Source organism: Coturnix japonica, chromosome 2 (assembly GCF_001577835.2).
Source record: "Coturnix japonica isolate 7356 chromosome 2, Coturnix japonica 2.1, whole genome shotgun sequence".
Taxonomy (NCBI): Eukaryota; Metazoa; Chordata; class Aves; order Galliformes; family Phasianidae; genus Coturnix; species Coturnix japonica.
Window position 1 is genome coordinate 14,334,728 of NC_029517.1, and position 20,516 is coordinate 14,355,243.

Genomic DNA, 20,516 nt, shown 5'->3' on the forward strand with positions numbered 1-20,516 from the left:
GGGGAACTGCTGATCTTCCCAGCAGTCACTGCAAGCAGCTCCCCAGAAAGCATCCTTTCCCCAAAACCGCCCTTGGCATCACGATATTTCGGAGAAGTCAGACGTGCGAGTTGAGAGAAATGGAGGTGAGCTCTGAGGAACTGGAGGTGGGTTCTGAGGGAACTGAGGTGAGCTCTGAGCGACCTGAGGTGAGCTCCGGGGGCTGCGAGCTCAGCGCTGAGGTACCGGCGTTTTCCCGCCTAGCCCCGCTCGGACGCTGCAGCGTTCAGCACGGCCGCCTGGCGCCCCCTGCCGGGCGCTGTCCGTAGCGCAGCCCTCGAGCTCCCCATTGACTGTCCACAGCTGTTAAAAATAATAAAAAAAATGTTATTACTAATATATTAACAGCAGAGGAGGGTCAAGGAGAATCTCTGTTCTTTAGTGGATGCGGCAGGGAACATTACCACTGAGGATAAGAAAACGGTTGACGTTCTCCATGCCTTCTTCTGTCTCTAGTAGTCAGAACAGTTATCCTCAGGGTACTCAGGCCCCTGTCCTAGAAGTCAGGGATGGGGAGCAGAATAAACCCTCAGTTATTCAGAAGGGAACAGTTAACAGTGTACTACTTCACCTAGATTGTCACAAGTCCACTGGGACAAATGGGATCTACCCCAGGATACTGAAGGAGCTGAACCTCATCTCTTTCTACAACCAGATGACTCACCTAGTGGATGAGGGAAAGGCTGTGGATGTAGTCTATCTAGACTTTAGTAAAGCCTTTGACTCTGTCTCTCACAGTATTCTCCTGGAGAAGCTGGCAGCCCATACTTTGGATAGGTGTGCTCTTCTCTGTATAAAAAAAAAACTAACTGGACAGCTGCGCCCAGTGATTGATGGTGAATGAAGTTAAATCCAGCTGGCAATTAGTCACAAGGGGTATTCTTTGGGGACGAGTACTGGGACCAGTCCTGTTTAATATCTTTAGTGATGACTGTGATGAGGGAATTCAGTGCACGTTCAGTAAGTTTACAGATGACACTGAGCTGGGAGGAAGTGCTGACCTTCCTGAAGGTAGGAGAGCCCTACAGAAGGATTTGGATGAGCTGGACCACGGGGCTGAGGCTTCAACAAGACCAAGTGCTGAGATCTTCCTCATGGGCCATAGACTTGCAGTGGATCAGCCATGGAGCCAAACAAGCCAGGCTGCCTTTGAGAAACATTTACTGAGGGACACTGACCTGACAGTTAGCTGTATCACCTCCAAGAAACACCTCCTTGGTCGGCAGGAAAGTGTACGTGTTCCATCAGCTTTGTGTGACCAGAATCTGTTAGCATGGGAAGATTTGTACTGTAGAAATACGGCTTTGGCACCAGGAATTAAGAAAGAAGAAGGCCAGAAGTCATTGCACCAAAATGTAAATCTTGCAAAGAATTAAATGTTTCTGTGTGAGAGAGACGAATGTGTGTATTTCTGACATTACTCTTTCCACTTACTCAACACCATGCATACAAGGTAATCAACAGCAGTACAGGAAGGATGAACTGAAAATTTTGCATGGATGTCTCCTTGTCTCTTGCCCTTTGGCACATAAAGATTCAGAGAAACAGTGAAGCACAGCATAAACACTTTTGTCCCTACAAACTTACATCTCTAAGTCATTTCTTGCTTAGAGGCCCAAGTCATTTTGGCAGATTTAAAAACATTACTCAGAGAGTTACTGCTGCGTTTGGAAAGGTGAAGTTTGTGAAGCTTTTGATCTGCCTTGGCGCAGTGCCTAATGCAGTGGAGCCTTTGCTATGATGCAGTCCCTTAAAATTATGGCAGGACTAGTGCTGACAATAACAAAAGACAGAGAGAACGTGCTGCCCAGAAGCTTATGGCTGCAGAAAAATATTACATGGCCAGCAGTTCCAGGTGTTGGTGAAAAAGTCATTGTAAAGCCTGGAGGATTAAATGAAATTGATGTTTTCTCTCTGTGCCTAGAATACAAACAACCTGAGCTGATGTAGACAATCCTCTAATTTCTAAGTTGGCAGAAGTTTAGGTTTCTCCCTTCAAAGCAAAAGCATCAAAACAACTTACTGCACATCAGAAGTCATGAAATATTCTTCTTCTTATCTCAAAGTAGGACTTCTTTCCTCACCATAAGCAATTTCCAGATATTTCCATGCCCTTCAGCAGGCAGGAGAAGTATAACTTTTCCATGCATACCTTTTGCTTTTTTGAGCTGACTGCAGGGTAGAACCAGTGATCTCTCTTATGTAATGCTAGTGACAGTTGTTGCTCTCTTTTTAAGAAAAATATACAACTTTTAATTTTGCCACTGCAGAAAAGAAGGCATGTCCTCTCCCAACTCATACTGTATGGTTTGTATCCACAGTACATGGAAAGAACTTGATTTCTATTGTTTTTCTTATTGTGCAATAAGTGTATTTGCTACTTCTTTGAACACCAGAATGAACATCTGGTTTTGGTGCTCACTGGTCTGCCAAGTCGGAAAGCTTTGAATGTTTTGCCAATCTATTCACTCAGCACTGAACTGATAACTGATATCGGGGAAGTCACTGGAGGAAAATGTAAGAAACAATGGGCTGTGTAACAGACAGTGTATATTTTTCAAGGGTAATTTTTACATTATTAATTTTATCAATGTGGCTACAGACGGTCCTTCCTCCCCCGATTCAGTATACTTGTATCATTGAGCTGCTTTAGAAATATGCAGTGCAAATAGTTTCATTGTGAACATACATTTGTGAAATGTTTTTGGCAAATGAAAACAATTTTGGAACTGAATCATCAGCGGTGGTAAATATGAAACAAAACAAGTTGCCTCGATGCTTTAAGAAACCAAATATAGAGCTTCAAAGCATCATAAATATAGAACTCAACAATTCCATGAAAGCAGCCAGAATTACAAAGAGATATCAAGAGGGAGAGCAAGGCATTAGGAAAAGCTTTATTTACAGTAAGTGTAACTAAGTGCTGAAACAGATTACTTAAGGGTGCTGTGGTGTTGCTATTGCAGGATTTTTTCAAGGATTGGCTACACAAGGAACTGCCAAGAAAAGTTCCAGGAGAATGCATCTTGTTTTGAATTATCTCTTAGGATCTTTTCCTTGACTTTCTTCAAAATACTGAACAGAAGAAAAAATCCTGGAACAAGTCTCTCCTACATTTCTGCACACCATCCAGATCTGACTGTGCTTTTAGTTGCATAGTTGCTTCTCCTTCTAGGCCCTGTTAGCCTCCCTTCTTGTTTTTCCTTCCCTGGTTTTGACATTGCTGATTCTAGCCAGCATTTTCAGTATTTGCTTTTCATCTGGCCTGTCTGCTCATGGCAGTTACCCCAAACTTGAGCCATCAGATAAAGTGCTGCCAAGGCCTCAGCGGCAAGTAAACATAAGACTCTGAATTAAAAACAGGAAAAAAAAAAAAGATTATGGAAAAATAGTTTTAAAAAAATAATAATTTTTTTAAAAGGAAATCATCTTACTGACAGCTAAAATGTTTTCAGGAACTGTGTTTCCTACAGCCAACATCCCATCATCCTAGCACCCAGCTAACGGGCTCCCTGCCCAGTGCTGGTGTGAGGAAGAAGTGCAGAAGAGTCTGGCTGTAGTGGAAAGTCAAGGGGGAAAATTAGGTGGAACGGGTTTGCCTGGCCCACTGCCATGGTTCAGCACGGGGTGAGGATCCATCAGCAGCTCTGCAGGGTGGTGAGAGCCCACACCCAGCCCCAGGTTCCACATGGGACCTGCAAGCTCCAGCCCTGTGTCCCCTGTGCACACAGGCTGCCTGGCCTAAAGGCGCTCCTCAGAATACTTAAAGAGGCATTTTATCTCCAAAGCTGTAGGTTTTCCCTAGGTAAGTGAAGCAGCTGAGTGTCCTCTCTGCCCTTTGGTTGCTCTGTACATGAAATGCCAGCTGCTCCCCAGGCTCAGCCTTTGCTGTCTTTCATTATACTTCTGTAACTGTGAGGAGGACTACAGGCATTTTCTTTCATAACTTTTGATTGTTCCATCGTGGAGCATTTTCTCTACTAATGAATCAAATAAAATAAATTTTTTAAAAAGAGGAAAAAAAAGAAAGAAAGAAACAGAAAGGAGCAAAGAGGTGGAACAAAAAAGCAATAGTGCAACATAAGATGGAGAGTGGCAGGATGAGCAGCTAAAATTCCACCTGCAGACAAGTGGTCTGGATGCTGAGGATGGTTCTAATTTGATATAACATGGCACAGAATATAAACTGATCCCCTCTCTCTCATCCTCTTTCTCAGACTTACTTTCTTCTTGCATGTTGCATATTGAATTCTGTGCGTTTTGTTCTTTTCAAAGGCGAATTAAGCAAACACATTTTAGACAGACAAACAGTCAGCATGTTAAGTCTTCTGATGCAAGGTGGGTTTTAAGAATTTGCCCTTCGTTGCATGACAGTCCAGAGCCATGCATGGATTAAAATCTTGCTGTGCCACGGGAAGTATGTGAATTCCAGGTCTGTCAAAGTAATTTTATATGAGATTTCTGTGCCATTTTGCTGAGGGCAGCTCAGCAGAAAATATTTACTAGTCCCAGCACTGCCAGGCCAGCCAAGCAGCCCATGCCACCTTCTCTGCTACTGGTTTAGGTAACACAGGGAAGCTGGTGTCCTAGAGAATGGCAAAAGCATCTGACATCTCCCAGAGGAATAAGAAAGGCATCACAGGTGGAAGGGAGATGTGCAAGCCTGAGCAGGTCATCTTATGCTCTTTTCACTTCCAGTGGAGAAAAGCAAGACTTGTAGTTTCAGTTCCTGTGCTTGGTTCTTTATATGGACTTTGTTTAACCTGGTTTAGATGAGAATATCTGTGTTCTTAGTCAACCCATCAGGCCCAAGCAAAGCTTACTCATATGTGAGATCCAGATTTGAGTCCACCACTTCAGCAGGTTTGGTACATACTGGGACATGAACTTGTTCTCAAGCCCTCAATCCCTAACCTTCACAGATCTCTGCACTTTCCTTGTGCATTGCCCAGCAAAGTGCTATACCTGATTTTTCACTATTCAGATCCTGGCAAATGAAGATAAGCCTTGGTCTCATAAACGCTATTTTGTCTCTTGGTAGCACTTGTTCATATTGCCATGTACATCAGGTGCAGGTGCAAAAATTGTAGGGGAAATCAAGTTTTCAGGAGACAGATCTAGGTGATGCTAGGGGCCACAGCCCCTGATGCAAGTCTGAACCACATATGCAGTCCAACCTGCACATCATCAAGCATTACATGATCCATGCAAAACAAGAAACATAATTGTTTATTTGTATGAAATTGTAGTTCAGCCTGAAAAGTCTTTTCACAGTACAAAGAGATGCTCTTACAAATTGCCTGGGGCAGAAGTTAAACTGTGCAGCTCTAAGAACATTTTCCAAATAAAAGTTCTCTCTCTCTCCCATTAATTTATGCCACTGCTGTGGAAAACATGACTAATTGCATTTGTGGGTATACTCAGAACCGGGGAGGCAGGCATCTCTGCAGATTGGCCACACGTTATCATTTCAGGATATGGGTGGAAAAATTAATATTTTTCCACAGGCCGTGCTAGGGACGTGATTATCTGATTACTGAACGTGCATCCTGCTAATGGGATCCTTCCTCTGATAATGGGATTGAGAGTTTGGAGACTGAGAGCACAAAACCTTTAAAAATATACCCCAGGTGGTTAATGCTACCTGAGGTTAATCGCAATGACCGAACAACATTGTCACTAAAAGCTTTCTGTGAAACGTAGATACTGACTTCTTTAACAAGTGTTTTATCTAATTACTGTCCCAGTTATGAACGGAACACTGTTTTCCAGGCAGAAAGGGCAGCTGCAGCTTTCTGTTAGCTCAGGTTAGACAGCATTTGATGAAGAAAAAGAACACTGAAATTAATTCAGGGGTCTGAGGAAGATCTGCACAGGCCTGTTCTCATGCTCCAGTGATGACATTTAGTCGTACAGAAAAGCATGCAGGACTGTCACTGCTCATAGAGCAATGTAGTCAGTTTCTGTGTCTCTCCCAGGCCATCCTGTTGCTTCTGGATAACTTTTCCTTCCCTTCCAGCTGCTTGCAGGTTTCAGGACATCTAATGTATCCCTGACGTAGTGTGTTGTCTGCTTGACACACGACTGTAAGTGACATTCATGCTTGTTAGCATGCAAGCAAGCCATGCATTAGTTGTACTATTACAGAGGTGCCTTCCCTTCTCAGCCAGGTGTAGTGCTATCCCTGTATAAGGTTAGGTCCAGATGCTCCCAGAGGTGCAAGAGAAATCTGAGGGGGAATGGCTACTGGATATAAAATGGAGAAACAATATAAGGACATTGTCCTCATTTTAAACAGTTCTTGACCAAGTTTCCTCCAGTGCACACAGGGGAAAGTCAGTATTTTCTCTTAGGAGTAAAGTAAGGGCAGCTGTTATTATTACAAACATTTAAAGTTAAGAGTTGTGGGGGAAGGATAAAAGTTAAAACAGCACAGAAATACACTTTTGATTTTGCATATAAAATGTTACTATTTTCATTTATATACTCTTACGTAAAAGAAGACTAAAAAATACAGCTTCTCCACTGACCATTTATAACATTTCTGTAGAAGCAAAATACAAATTTTAAATTGTTGAAACAGAAACCTCTTGAATACACATCTAGAAAAGTCATTCAAAAGATGTCCAGTTTATAGAGCTTTGATAAAAATCACAAAATTACTGTACACTAAAAAAGTAATAATGACAAACAACTGGGATAATGCAGTGCTCCTTTACATAGACATTCACCATTTCAAACAGTGAACTCATCACTTCAGTCAGCACTTTCCTATGGCTAAAAAATACATAATGTGACTTGAACATGCAAACTCATCAAGGAAAATTCATATAGCCTACATATTTACAGTTTAAAATACTGAAAATGAAGGTAAAAAGAGAAGTATAATGTCATACTACTATCCCAAAGAAACAAAGTTAGCGTAATGCCAGGACAAACTGGTGTTAGTTTTTCTAGGACAACACAGAAGATTACATTCAGCGTATGTGCATGTACTAACTTGCCTTTGCCATGACATACTCTGAGATCCTGCAAAGGGTCTACTCATCTTTACACAATTATTGAAAGAAAGGATTTCTACAGACGGATCTTACGTTCTCCACTTACAACTGCAGACATTTCTTTCTCTACAGTTCCATCTGCACTGGTTGTTTCTCCTAGAACTACTACTAAACTCGACAGAGTGGTGTGAGGATCGAGTAGCTTCAGAAGAGGTACGTCCACCTTTCTGTCTTGGAAGATGCGGTTCTGAATTGTCATAGCTAACATAGAGTCTATGCCCAATGATGATAGTGGTGTATTCATGGTCAGTTCATCTGGGTTTAGTCCAGTGAGATCAGCCATCACTGAGGTAATATAGTCTTCAGACTTGACTGCAGCAGTATCCTGGACTTGAGATTTCTCAGAGGTTTCAAGCTTGCCTCCAAATTCTTCTAACATGAGTGAAGTAAACCGATTTTTGAGAGAAATAATGCGAATAAAAACATGATTTAATAAAGTTTTAAAATTTAACTTGACAACAGCTTGCTGAGGGTTATTTGAAAGTAAGCTCTTCTTGAGATACTCATGAATCTCATGCACTTCCAGGATATCTATGCCCTTGGATCCCAGAATGTTTTGAATCTGGGTTTGATTGAGCAATATGCCGAGGTTCAAAGCACCCCAGTTAATGGATTGGCCTGAAAGACCACAGTTCCTCCTGTAGAGGCAGAAGACATCAAGGAAAGAGTTTGCAGCTGCGTAGTTTGCCTGTGTGGAGTTTCCTAGAAAGGAAGTAACAGAGGAGTAGCACACAAAGTAGTCAAGCTGTTCGCCTCTTGTAGCCCAGTGAAGATTTAGGGTCCCAGCCACTTTGGGGCTCAGCACTTTCTGAAAGTCAGCAAACTTCAGAACTTCAAGGCGACCATCGTGTAAAGCAACAGCACTTTGAAAGACGCCTTTGATTGGACAACCTTGAAATAATTTTACGATGATCTGGAAAGATTCCTCAACATCACTGGTCAAAGTAATGTCACACTGCACAGACACTATTTTGCTGCCTTCATATTTCAGCTGCAAATCCCTCATCTCATCTTGTTTCTCCTTGCTCGGAATTTTCCTGGAGAGGATTGCAATACACCCTCCTCCATTTGCCGCTATGAATTTCACAGTTTCAAAGCCAAGGCCAGTAAGTCCCCCTGCTACTACATAAACAGCATTCTGCTTAAATATCTTCTTCTTAGATTCATACAACGGGATATCTGAAACAACGGAGATATCCTTCTGCTTTCTCAGTACAGCAAGTGGGACAGATTTGCAGGTAAAGGAGCACATCGCAGACTGCAGCCTTCCAAAGTTCTCAGATTGCTGAAAGACAGAGCCTGGCAGATATCTAAACCGTTTCATATCTAAAGAACTGATCCACACTTGCACAGCCTTTTGGAGTTCCTTTAGAGATGCCTTCTGGAAGATACTGCTAAGAATGATGATATGAAACCTGATATTTCCATGATCAAGCCCACCGACATTCTGAATACATTCCGATTGTTGATGGCCACATACTATCACCACATCTTTCAGACAGTACATGTGGGCCAGATCCTCCTGAGACAGTCTGCCTGCTGGAGGAAGAACAACAAGGGCATTGCATGCCTTTATGTGCTGCAGCATATCAGGAGTGGGCCTTGCAAGTACTGTTTTCCAGCCCACCTCTTCTGCTGCCACAGAAAGAACACAGCAAAAAACCGATGATGGTTCTGTAGAAATAATACCCAAAGTTCTGCCATATTTCCCCTTGGGTAGTCTCTGATTTAAGATCTCCCATGCAACGATGAAGTAGGACACACAAGGGACGCTTTGAAAGCATGGAAATTTCTTTACGTTTAAACAAACTGCTCCTGGGACCTGAATTCTAGATGACGCACCAGCCGGATAACATGAAACCACATGATCACCCACTTTTATTTTCTTCACAGCCGTGCCTATTGCTGTGACTGTGCCACTGAAATCAAGAGCTAAAAGTCTGTGTTTGTCTGCTGCTTGGGAATTCCAGTAGAGCGTATTACCAAAGTTACGACTAGAAACACTAATGGGAAAATAATCTTCAGAGTGAATGCATATCTTATCCACTTGAATTTCAACACTTTGATTTTCCAGGTGAGTAGCAGTGCTGGTGAATAGTTCAGCAGACAAGTCTTTTGCTGAGTATGGATCAGCAGTGTACAAAGTGAATGCTTCAGAATTCTGGACAGACCTTACGTGCTGGCTGTAATCTGCATCTACAAACGGAGTGCGTTTGATTTCTGATGCATAAATTCTTCCTTGGCTGATGTAGATTTCTGGATAATCATTACCTCTGTGTTTGACAAGGACATCTGATAATGCTGAGATGTCCAGGGAGCTGGAAGAGCTGAGGTCGATTATCTGAAAAGTGATTTCTGGAACTTCAACAACACAAGTTCTGGTCATGCCATGCAATACAAACCCACAGTTAACATGGTCTACATTTCTTTCTGTTGTTCTGTAGCTGATCACTCGGATTGAACAGTGAGACCCTTTCTCTCTTAACGCCACGATAACTTGGCGATAGGCTTCACAACACTTTGAGAGTTGGTCTACCGCTTTACTTGGGAACTCTTCATTCACCTTCTGAATTCCCCACAGGAAGAGAACTTCATCATAATCCTCAACCTCTGCTTTCATCTTATTCCCTGCGTGGTCGTCCAAGACGGATTCCCAGTCTTCATACATAACATATCTGGAATCAGGATGCAAATATTTTCTGAGCTGCTCAGCTATCCCAAACTTGTCAGCAAACACTAGGACTCTAGGCACTGCTTCTAAACGGCCAGTCATCTTTGATGGAGAGATTTCTGACCACTTGTTTTCAAACATGAACTCGTTGTCTTTGGAAGATGCTGGCTTCATGAAAGTGATGGCAACACGCTTGAGTTCAGCCAAAACGGACCCGTGTTTGTCCATGAAGCAGCCACAGACCTCAAAGCAGTTCCCAATGGATTTGCTTGTTCTCATATATATCATCATTTCTTCCTCCAGAGGTCGCAGCACCACCAGGCTGCCTATTCCTGAAGGAAAGCCTGCTCTGGACTGCTGCGTCCTGGAGATCATGACGGCAGTCATCTGCATGAAACAGTCCAGCAGCACTGGATGGATACAGTAGCTGTACATCTCCCCGAGGGTCTCCTTGTTCACCCTGATGCTTGTTATAGCTTCCTTTAGTTCCTGGCAATAATGCACATCCCTGAGTTGCCTGAATATGGAACCATACTGAAAGCCAACCTGAGACAGTGCTTCATAGATCTCCTCTGTGCTAATCACTGATGTGCATCTGTGATAGACCTCTTGAAATGAGATGGTGCTTTCTTCCACATCAGCCTCAGGCACCTTTCTCACTTGGCCAGAAGCATAAACTGCATTGGAGGAAGAGAGTATCTCAAAGGTTGTCACTGCTTTTTGTGGACTCAGCTTGATATTCAAGACTTGGGAACTTTGTGTGAGAACACATGGTGCTGAGAAACTGATGCTCAACTGGCAAGCACTCAGAGGCACTTTAGGTCCTGAGCTGTTCATCACGCAGGCCAGAGCAAGCTCCACATAAAAAGCACCAGGAACTAAAGCCACACCATTGTTCTTGTGCTCATATAAATACGATGTTGTTTCCTGGGAGAGCAGGCTGCCAAACTCCGTGTTGTCACTGTTGCTTACATAAATCAAAGGATGACTGGAGCTGACATCACTTGGCTTTGCTTGCTGATGGGTATCCAGAGAGGGCACAGCTCTTTTACGATCAAATTGATACCGTGGAATGGTCACTGGAACACTTTGATATCCTTCATAAAAGTGCTGCCAGTTGGGATTATAGCCCAGCTCAAACAGATTTCCTACCAAGCTAAAGAGTACCTGATACTCTGAATCAGACTGCAAAGAAGAGAACACCTTAGTGACTTTTCCTAGAGTCTCCTTGATATTTCGCTGCAACACACGATGAGGACTTATTTCAACAAACACTACATTTTCCCAGCCTCTAGCTGCAGTTTCTATGGCTTGAGAGAAAGCAACGGGCTCACGGGTATGCTGGGCCCAGAATTTGCCACGAGAGAAGTCATTTGCAGAAGCCGCTGCCCCCGTCAGTGTTGAAATTACTTCAATGTCACCTTTCTGTTCTTCTAAAGGATCTATGCTCCGCTCCAGCTCCCCAAGTATCACATCCATGCTAGGGCTGTGGTAGGCAGCTGGGACATTTAAAACATGAAGAAAGATGTTTCTGTGGCTGAAGGCTTCTGCTAAATCTTTCTGGACCAAGTCCACATCGTCTGGATTTCCAGACAAGGTGCAGGAAACTGGGCTGTTGAAAGCTGCAATGCACACCCTTCCCAAGTTGGAACGCAGATATTCAGCAATCTCTTGAACGGGGATGTTTCCAACCACCAGCATTCTGCCCGCGGCAGTCTTTGCCTGCAGCCTGCTCCGGTGATAAATCACTTTGACCGCATCTGCCAGGGAAAGGTACCCAGCAAAATGTGCTGCGGCAACTTCCCCCACGGAATGGCCAACTGCTGCAACTGGCTTAATGCCCCAGTACTTCAGAAGAGAAGCTAAGGCAACCTGCAGGGCAAAAAGCATGGGCTGGGAGAGTTCTGGATTCAGCAACTCCTTCGAGCTGCGACCTCTTGCTGGCAGAAGGCTGATGGGAGCGTGTTTCTGAAAGAGCGCTTCTATTTCCTTACACTTGTCCCTGAACACCGGCTCTGAGTTCAGCAGTGCCTCACTGAACTCCTTCAATGTTACGCCGTTGCCACAGAACACAAACACCAGTTGAGGCTCCACCTTTGACATGCCAAAGTCAGTGCTTGCTGCTGACATAACTTCTTGCTGCAAGTGTTGTAGAGAGTTTGCCACAAATGCTTTTCGATACCGGTAGTTGATGTGGCTTCTTCTGCAGGCAGATGTATAGGCCAGGCTTGGGAGACTTATGCAGCTTCTTGTACTCAGATGCTCAGCCATGTCTACCATTGTCATCTGAAGGGACTTAGCTGATGCTGCAGACAGCAGGACTAATTCCAGCGGCCTCTTATAGGCAGGAAGAGGCTCTGTCTGCTTAACCTGCCTGACTACAACATGGGCATTGGTTCCTCCAAATCCAAAGCAGTTGATGCCAGCTACTCTTCCATACTCACTGGAATCTTCCCAGGGCTCAACCGCAGTGGGAATGGCAAGGTTCAGCTTCTCTGTATCGATGCTGCTCATCTCCTTTGAGTAATGCAAAGATGGAACAATCTTCCCGTGATGCATCATCAGGAGCACTTTGATCAAACCTGCTGCTCCAGCAGCTGACTCAGTGTGGCCAATATTTCCTTTCACCGAACCAATTTTCAGAGCAGGAACTTGGGAAGGTCTGTTTTTACAAATGACATTACCAAGGCTTGCAGCTTCCGTGGGGTCTCCAGCAGCAGTTCCTGTCCCGTGGGCTTCAATGTACTGCACAACTGAGGGATCTACGCGACCTTCATAAATGCTGCGCAGTAACTTCTCCTGCTCTACTTGGGATGGCCTTGTGATTGGCGTTATAGACCGACCATTCTGATTGACTGCACTGATGTTTATAACACCCCAGATTTTGCTGTGGTCTTCCATTGCCTGTTTCACAGAAAGAGAAAATCATCTTTAAGCATCTCATCCTTTATCTATCTGCAAGAAAAAGAACCCAAAATAGACAGATGGTATCAGTACCCTTAAATCTGAGGTATATTTCCCGGTGCAGGAGAGATGCATAAATGTTTCCTTAATGCTAATAGTGAGCTTGAATTAGAAAAGCTTTTTGCTACGGTAATTCTGAGAACTGGAAATACAAAATTCAAGTAAGAAGCCAGGCTTATTTTAGGCTTCTTCACCAACAATCTTACCTTTTTCAGTGGTTTGAGCAAAACAACACCACAGCCTTCTCCCCTTCCATAGCCATCTGCCTTTTTGGAGAAGGGTTTACTCATTCCATCTGGAGAGATCATTTTTGCTTTACTGAGAGACACAAAGGTACTGGGAACTATTATGCTGTTCACACCACCGCAAATAGCTGCCTCACAATCTCCTGGAGTAAAATATAAACATATTTCAGTTGAGGTGTTCAAGGTCACCCATAGAAACACATTAACTATAACACGGTTGACTGAAAAGATAGATATTACAGAAAGACTTTACTGATACTCTAATTTAGCCGTGCTATCTTTATTATTAAGATTGAATCTGACATTGTGACTGGATGTTGAAAAGTACCCAATACAGTTATCTAAAATTATAACAGGATATGCTAGAGAAAGTAACAGAATTTCCTGCAGCAAAAGGATTACTGCTTCTGCAGGTACAGTGCATATTTCTGAGGCACTGGAATCCATTCAGGCACCTACTGGTGAACATGAAGGTCTTAATCACATCTCAGGAAGAATGAAAACATGAAATAGTAATATCTCAGCAATTTCATACTACATCATACATGCAAAGTTTCTTTGCCTGCCATCTCCTCAGTTCCATTACCTGATTTAATTGCGCGCAAGGCATAATGCAGAGCAAAAAGAAATGACGAACAAGCAGTGTCAACTGTCAGCGATGGTCCAGTCAGGTTAAACGTGAAGGAGACCCTATTAGCAGCTATGCTCATTGCTGATCCTGTACCAGCATAATGATTTATTTCACTTACTGATTTGCTTCTTATGATTTCAAAGTCTCGATTCATAAGGCCTGTAACAATACAAAGACATGTCACATTGCCCTGAGCAAACAAAAGGGATGTATAGCTCTGAACTTGACACCGTGTTTTGATCTTTCTGTTTCATCATTAACCTACTTAGCAAAGGACTCCTACTGTGAAGCGTTTTCTACTCAAGTCAAAAGACAGTAAACTACATACTTATCCTACTGGCTTAGCTCATTGTATGACACAGTTAAGGTATACATAGCCTGTTTAGGTCCCTGAATCTCAGTTTCAGAGTAGTTGGTTTGGCTTATCTATGACAATAGATACTAACAGATACTAACAGGTTAGAATGAGGGCAGCTGGAACAGAAACTTACGGAGCATTACCTTCAGTTCCTCAGATGCTCTAAGTTAAATATCACACAACCCAGTCACATCAAGTGTTCTTCATGTATCTTTAATTTGCTCACTGTGATCCATTAAGTTAACAGAGAAGTAAAAAGGAACAGGACATGTTTCTGGGGGAGTATTTGAACCCCCTCCCTCAGAACACACATGCTTGCATTATAGTGGATCTCAAGTACAAAGGCATGTGTGGAAAATGCAGTACATGTATATAGAGAGCAAGGAACGATCACCTTGGTGTAGCAAGAGCATATTCCAGACCGTAGAACAACATAAATAGCTTGTCCCTAACCTTTTGTCAGTCTTACTATGCTAGACAACTCTAGAAATAGACGCACACTACACCAACCAAAAACGGGTTAGCTCCTTGGGACAAACAGCAGTTGGACAAGTGCACCACGGTAGCATACTACTAACTACAGGATGATGTCTGGTGCTTTCAAACAATCTTAAGCTCAAAAACACCTTAACCACTGGTATACTGCTAAATACCAAGGTGTCAGACTAGCTTGAGAGTATCAGTCTTGGAAAGGGCTTGGCGAGGTGAAGACTTTAACTGTTTTCTGTCAACACCAGTGCATCTAGGTACTAACCGGGACATCTAAAAGTAGATGTGTTAATTACATTAACTTGAATTAAACGTTAATAATGAACTTCTACAGTGACCTAAGAGTCTGTCTTCATCAAAATTTTCCGGTAGTGTCATAATGCAGTAGCCTTAAGGTCACCTATGCCAGAGATAGACATAAACTTAAAAAGGAGTGTTCAATTTTAATGAGTGTAAAGTGAACATTCTTCACCATGAAATTATGTCTTACCAACAAAAACACCTGTTTTGGTGCCACTGATGGCTTCTACAGGGACTCCTGCATCCTCCAGTGCTTTGTATGTGCATTCTATCAATAACTTCTGTTGTGGATCCATGCTTTCGGCTTCCATACTATTTATTCCAAACAGCTGGTTGTCAAATGTGTTAAATCTAAAGCAAACAGAACAAAAAAGAGCAGAATATAAAATACTCATTTAAATCTAGACAGATTATTAACCAATATTTATGCACACATAATTCCCCAGTATGATGAAGGACTGACTTGAGTCAAAAGGGTGAATTTATTATTATTTTTATTATTATTATTATTATTTATATTTTATTATTTATTATTGTTTATTTTATATTTTTTTAAATTTATTATTTTTGTTGTTGTTGTTTCATGACAGTACAAGTTCAGGGGAAAGCAGGATTGATTATGGTCCAGTTCAGGGTTCTCATAATACTGTTCATAAGAAGTGGACACCTTCACAAGCAAATTGAGCATAAGAAGCCCTTCTTGAACATCTAACAAATGTGGACTTCCTTACTTTGTATTAAAACTGCACAGCTTCATTTTAAATAGAGCTACTTGCCCCTGCAATCACAAAATTACGACCTGAAGTCCAGCAGATCTGGTCAACCTTCAAACTGAAACTGGGCAAGATTCAACAGGCAGACCGTTATCAGAGTCCATACTCTGCCACTTTCTGCCACAGGCCAGAAGTTGGATTTACAAATCCTTTGGCAGGCTGTAGCCCATCTCAGATCTGAAACACACACTTTTGTATATAATGTATGTGCATATACCCAAAACGTACATGCATTCATTGCATGACAAGTATGCATACACAACTTGCATTATGCTGATCCAAAGATCACAGCCTGCAAAGAAGTGTGCTCATAACTGTCCCATCACAGGAATTCCTGAAATTTGAAAACTAAAAGATCAATGTGTGAGATGAAAGAAAACCCGCTTCTACATCCAATATATAAAATCTCCCTGTGGCTTGCTCTCTCTGAAAAGTGGGACATATCAGACTAGCTACAGAAAAAAATCTGTGGCACAGAAACACACTTACTCATTGAGAAGAGCAGCTCGTGTTGTATACATTTTTCCTGGCTTGTTACCGTCTGGATCATACCACTCTTTGGTATTAAATCTCTCTGGGGGTATTTCTACTGTGCAGTTTTTGCCTTCCTCCAGCACTTTCCAGAAATTGTCAATTCCTTCACCTATTGTACAAATAGGAAAACATGTTTTACTCCACCTCAATATTAACAAGTGACCGTGCCTTTCAATATTTAATCAGCATCCTGCTTTGTATTTACTCAAAACTTACCTCCGGGAAAGTTGCAGGCTATTCCCACAATAGCAATTTCATCTCCTGTCTCCATCTTCATCATCTGGGCAGCAAAGTGTAGTTAGAAATATACAACTTTACATTAACCGTAAGATAAATATTAGTTTAAAAGATTATCATCACATAAGTACACAGATTTGCTCAAAGGTTGGCTTATTTTGATTGCCCTGTTTTTGGCTGCAGTGAGAAAGGTGGCCAGACCTTAGGAGTGTTTCTCATTAACACTCTGCATTTAGAGGAAAGTCCCTAACTAATTCCCCAGACTCCCTAACACACAGACCTCTCTTTTTACTCTTTAGCCTCTGATACACCCATCACCACCTCATCTGCTCTTCAGCGGAAAGCACAGTTCCCAAACAGGTTCTGCGTGTTACCAGTTAAAATCAGACCAGCTAAAGAGCCAACAGACAATCAGATAAGGGAAGGAACAAAAGTTGCTTCATCCACTCTCTGAAAAAGCGCATGAAAAGAAAATCCTATTCTTGGCAGGGCTTTGGCGGATCCCATGGCTGCCTACCTTTTCTCTAAACTGCCTCTTACTGGAGAGGTTCAATGAGAGAACAGACTATGCTCAAAGCCACCAACAGCAAGCCTCTGTATTCCTGACACTGAGCAATTTGCAAATAGCACCGCTACAGCCTCTGGAGTCACTTGCCTTGTATCCCATCCACAGCTTCAAAGAGAAAGCTTGTGATAAATGAGAAATTTAAAAGAAATCCATGACGTTTTTCAACTAACATTAAGGTAAGGGAAAAAATTGTATCAAATGAAATTTCTCAGCATAGATTTCAAAGATTCTTTTGTCAGTTTCTTTGTTTAATTCTGGGAATTTAAATTGGGAGACAAAAATGAATTCCATCCAAAGAATCCTGCCTGAAAGCCCTTGCTGAGAAGATTCACAGTGAAAGGGTTTTTTTTAAACACAAGCATCTTGTAGCATCATAGCAGAGTAGGTCCCAAAGAGCCCTTCAGACTTACTGACTGCTTTGAAGGAGAAATGAAGCTGATTCACTGTCCAACAGATCACCTCTATGATTTCAAGGAGGTTATCTTTGGAATGGGTAATTAAAACAACTCTTAAGATTCATACTGTGCGATAAAAAGTTAGGGAACAAACTAGCATATACAAGCAAGTCAGGATCTAGCTTTCTAGTATTAAATTCTATTTTAACAGTCATAGTAAATGTAAAATGCCATAAAATGTTTACTTCTGGTTCTTTCCTAATCTCCTGTTTTTAAGACTGGAGATCCCTTCCAAATAGTCGGAAATAAATATGATCTTAAACACATCTATTACTTAGGATTTTTTCCCCTACACTAACCTCACATTCTAGTTTCTATTCCTATCAAGCTCTTCATTAATTTACATTTTGAGTTTCAGCTTTGATTTATTTCCATTTCACAATTTAAGCACTATTAAATTTGTAGTTAAATTTGCTTTTCATTTCCACTTTTGCTCTATTGATTTCCGTGTTATTTCTATTGCATATTTTAATTCACTGCTAACCTAAAGTGGCAAAGCCCAACACAGATACTCTTACCACAAAGATATGTGAAAGCGCTTGTTTTAAGTTAGGACCTAAATAGCATTTAATAGGACAAAATAAGGGATTTCTCCTTTTAACATTAAATATGACAGCTACCATTGAAAAATGTAACTCTTACCTTATGTGATTCCAGTAGGGGTGAGTGACAGGCTGAGTCTCTAGAAGTCCCTTATATAGCATTCTGGGAGGTTTCTTATTCAAATGCATGCTAAAACGTAGCAAAAATGTGAACGCCTTTTAGAAGAAAAACAGTAACTGAGTAATTACATTATGATTAGTCAGCTGCCCTCTCCCTGACTAAAGTTCAAAGCTCCCTCCTTGAAGGTAGTAAATGCTTAAAGAAATCAAGTTTTACATCAGGACAAAAATAAAAATGTGGTTCAGGCTTTTGTGGTTCTGTCTCCTCAGCCCACTGGGGAGCTATAGCCACCTACCAGTAGCTTCTGGTTTCTGGGTTAAAGTCTGTAAGCCAAACAGTTAGGAGAGTGTCCACCACCAAAATGTTCAACTGGACCTACCCATCAAACAGCAGTTTTCCCCTCTTTTTGGCCATAGTCTTGCTTATAAATCCACAGACCTCTTCAGCAAGCAATGCCAAAATGTGATGTGCCTGTGCAAAAAATGACACAGCTCCCAAATGTATTAATTTGCTTTTGCTTTCTCCCAGAGAGTCACAGGGGATCTACCAACAGAATTTACGCAGTGCTGGTAATATTTGGAATTTTCTGCTGTGCTGGGAATAATTAAAAAAGAAAACAAAAACCCAACACGTTAGTAAAGGTGGATAGTAATATACCATGGTTCTAGAAAACTGTATAATTCCCTTACTGATTCTATACACCAAACTAAGATGTCTGATGGTGTCTCTGAGTCACCTATTTTTTTCTTGTGGGATGTGCCTGCACTGGATTGGAAAGCAACATGGTTATGTTTTGTGCCTCTTACAAAGAGAAATCAAAAGAGAAATCAAAGAGAATTCAAAAAAAGCAAGAATTATCGATTGGTCAAGGTAAAGAAGGAAAAGGAAAAAACAAGCAGGTGAAGCAAAGGCAATCGCTAGCCACCTCTCATGTGCATACTGATGAGCTGTGAGACTCTGAGCAATGGCCACCTTGGTAAAACTCCACATAGTTTTATCACAGAGCATGGTGTTATATTCTATGGGATATCTCCTGGGCTAATTCAGGTCACACATCCCAGATGTGACCCCTGCTCATCTGTCTTCATGCTCATCCCCAGACTATTCATAGAAGTAGCAGAATGATAAAGACTTGATGCTCAAGATCTAAAACAGAGATGTATTAGCAACCCCTTTTTGGTAACAAATCTAAACCACAGCACCATACAGGCTGCTGTGGAAAAAATTAACTCCATCCCAACCAAACCCAGTACGCAGCCACAGGCAGAGGAAACCAGCACAGAACAGAACAGAAATCCACCACAGAGCATAAAGACTTTTTGGACAGAAAAAAAGATGCGCAAGAAAATGCTCCACGCAGCCTCTGGACATATAGTACAGGTGAAGATGTGACTGCCTCACTGTTTGTATGAGTAGTTCAGCAGTTGCTCTGTTCTATAGGGTCTCGGGCAAAAGACACAGAAATTAGGCAAGTTCTACTTTTGCTGTTGTTTTTAACTTTGAATCTTCTGAAGGTTCAGACCTCAGTTTATAGCACTGTTTATCTGTGTAGTTACTGTATAAATGAAAAGGCCTACGACTTTCTGCATCCTCCAAAATTCACTGGCAATTTTTTCTCCCAGTCTAGGGAATGGTATTTGCTTGACCAAGGCATGGTTCTACTGTCACACAGCCTGGACTGAGAATAAAAGCTCTCTCTACTGCATTCAGAAAACAATCAGAAATCATACTATGCTGCTTTGAAAACCTAAGTCTGCCCTAAGTTAGAAGCCTGTCTTTTACTGTAAAATAATGTCGTAAACATAAAATTACTCATGACCACAATTGATACTGACGTTACATGAAACAAAGCTGCTTCCCGAAAAGGCAGCTGATATATCATCACACAGAAATATCAAGTACAAAGAACATATGGCTTCCTTTAAAAGCCATAAAAAAGTTCAAAGTGTGAAGCAAAATGGCATTCCTTGGCACCTTACAGCATAAAAGATTAACCTAGAAGGAAACGTATCCTAATATTCAGCACTGTAATATTAATATTTACTCTCAGATCACTCCTTTATAAGAAATATTTCCTGTAAACAGACTATATGGAAATGGCAGGTGTGTGGATCATGAAGTGGATGGCCAGCAGGGACAGTGAGGTGATTGTCCCTCTCTATTCTGCCCTCATAAGGCCCCATCTGGAGTGCTGCGTCCAGGTATGTGGCCCCCAACACAAGAAAGGCAGAGAACTGTTGGAGAGGGCCCATAGGAGGGCCACAAAGATGATCAGAGGGCTGGAGCACCTCCCCTACAAAGACAGGCTGAGGGAGCTGGGCTTGTTCAGCCTGAAGAAGGCTTTGAGGTGACATCATTGCAGCCTTCCAGTACCTAACAGGAGCCTATGAGCAGGAGGGGAGACAACTCTTTGAAAGGATAGATAACAGCAGGGCAAGGGGAAATAAATAGTTTTAAGTTGAAGGAGGGAAGATTTAGGTTGAATATCAGGGGGAAGTTCTTTACTGTGAGAGTGGTGAGGTTCTGGA

At 42.0% G+C, this 20,516-nt stretch overlaps 1 protein-coding gene across 2 annotated transcripts; it reads right to left on the reverse strand.

Annotated features, from left to right (window-relative positions):
• Window positions 1–5,241: 5,241 nt before the first annotated feature.
• LOC107308972 (highly reducing polyketide synthase cnsI-like) lies at window positions 5,242–20,041 on the reverse strand. 2 transcript variants are annotated; one of them, XM_032443058.1, is made up of 8 exons: window positions 18,368–20,041; window positions 17,968–18,057; window positions 16,282–16,345; window positions 16,021–16,174; window positions 14,949–15,109; window positions 13,567–13,770; window positions 12,942–13,123; window positions 5,242–12,675 (listed from the first exon to the last, which is right to left on the reverse strand). In XM_032443058.1, the coding sequence occupies exons 3-8, from the start codon at window positions 16,343–16,345 to the stop codon at window positions 7,117–7,119; spliced, it is 6,324 nt and encodes a 2,107-aa protein (XP_032298949.1). In that variant the 5' UTR covers window positions 17,968–18,057; window positions 18,368–20,041; the 3' UTR covers window positions 5,242–7,116. The 2 variants fall into 2 exon arrangements, with proteins under 2 accessions (XP_032298949.1, XP_015708791.1); XM_015853305.2 differs by having other exon boundaries at window positions 17,968–20,041.
• Between the last annotated feature and the right edge of the window lie 475 nt (window positions 20,042–20,516).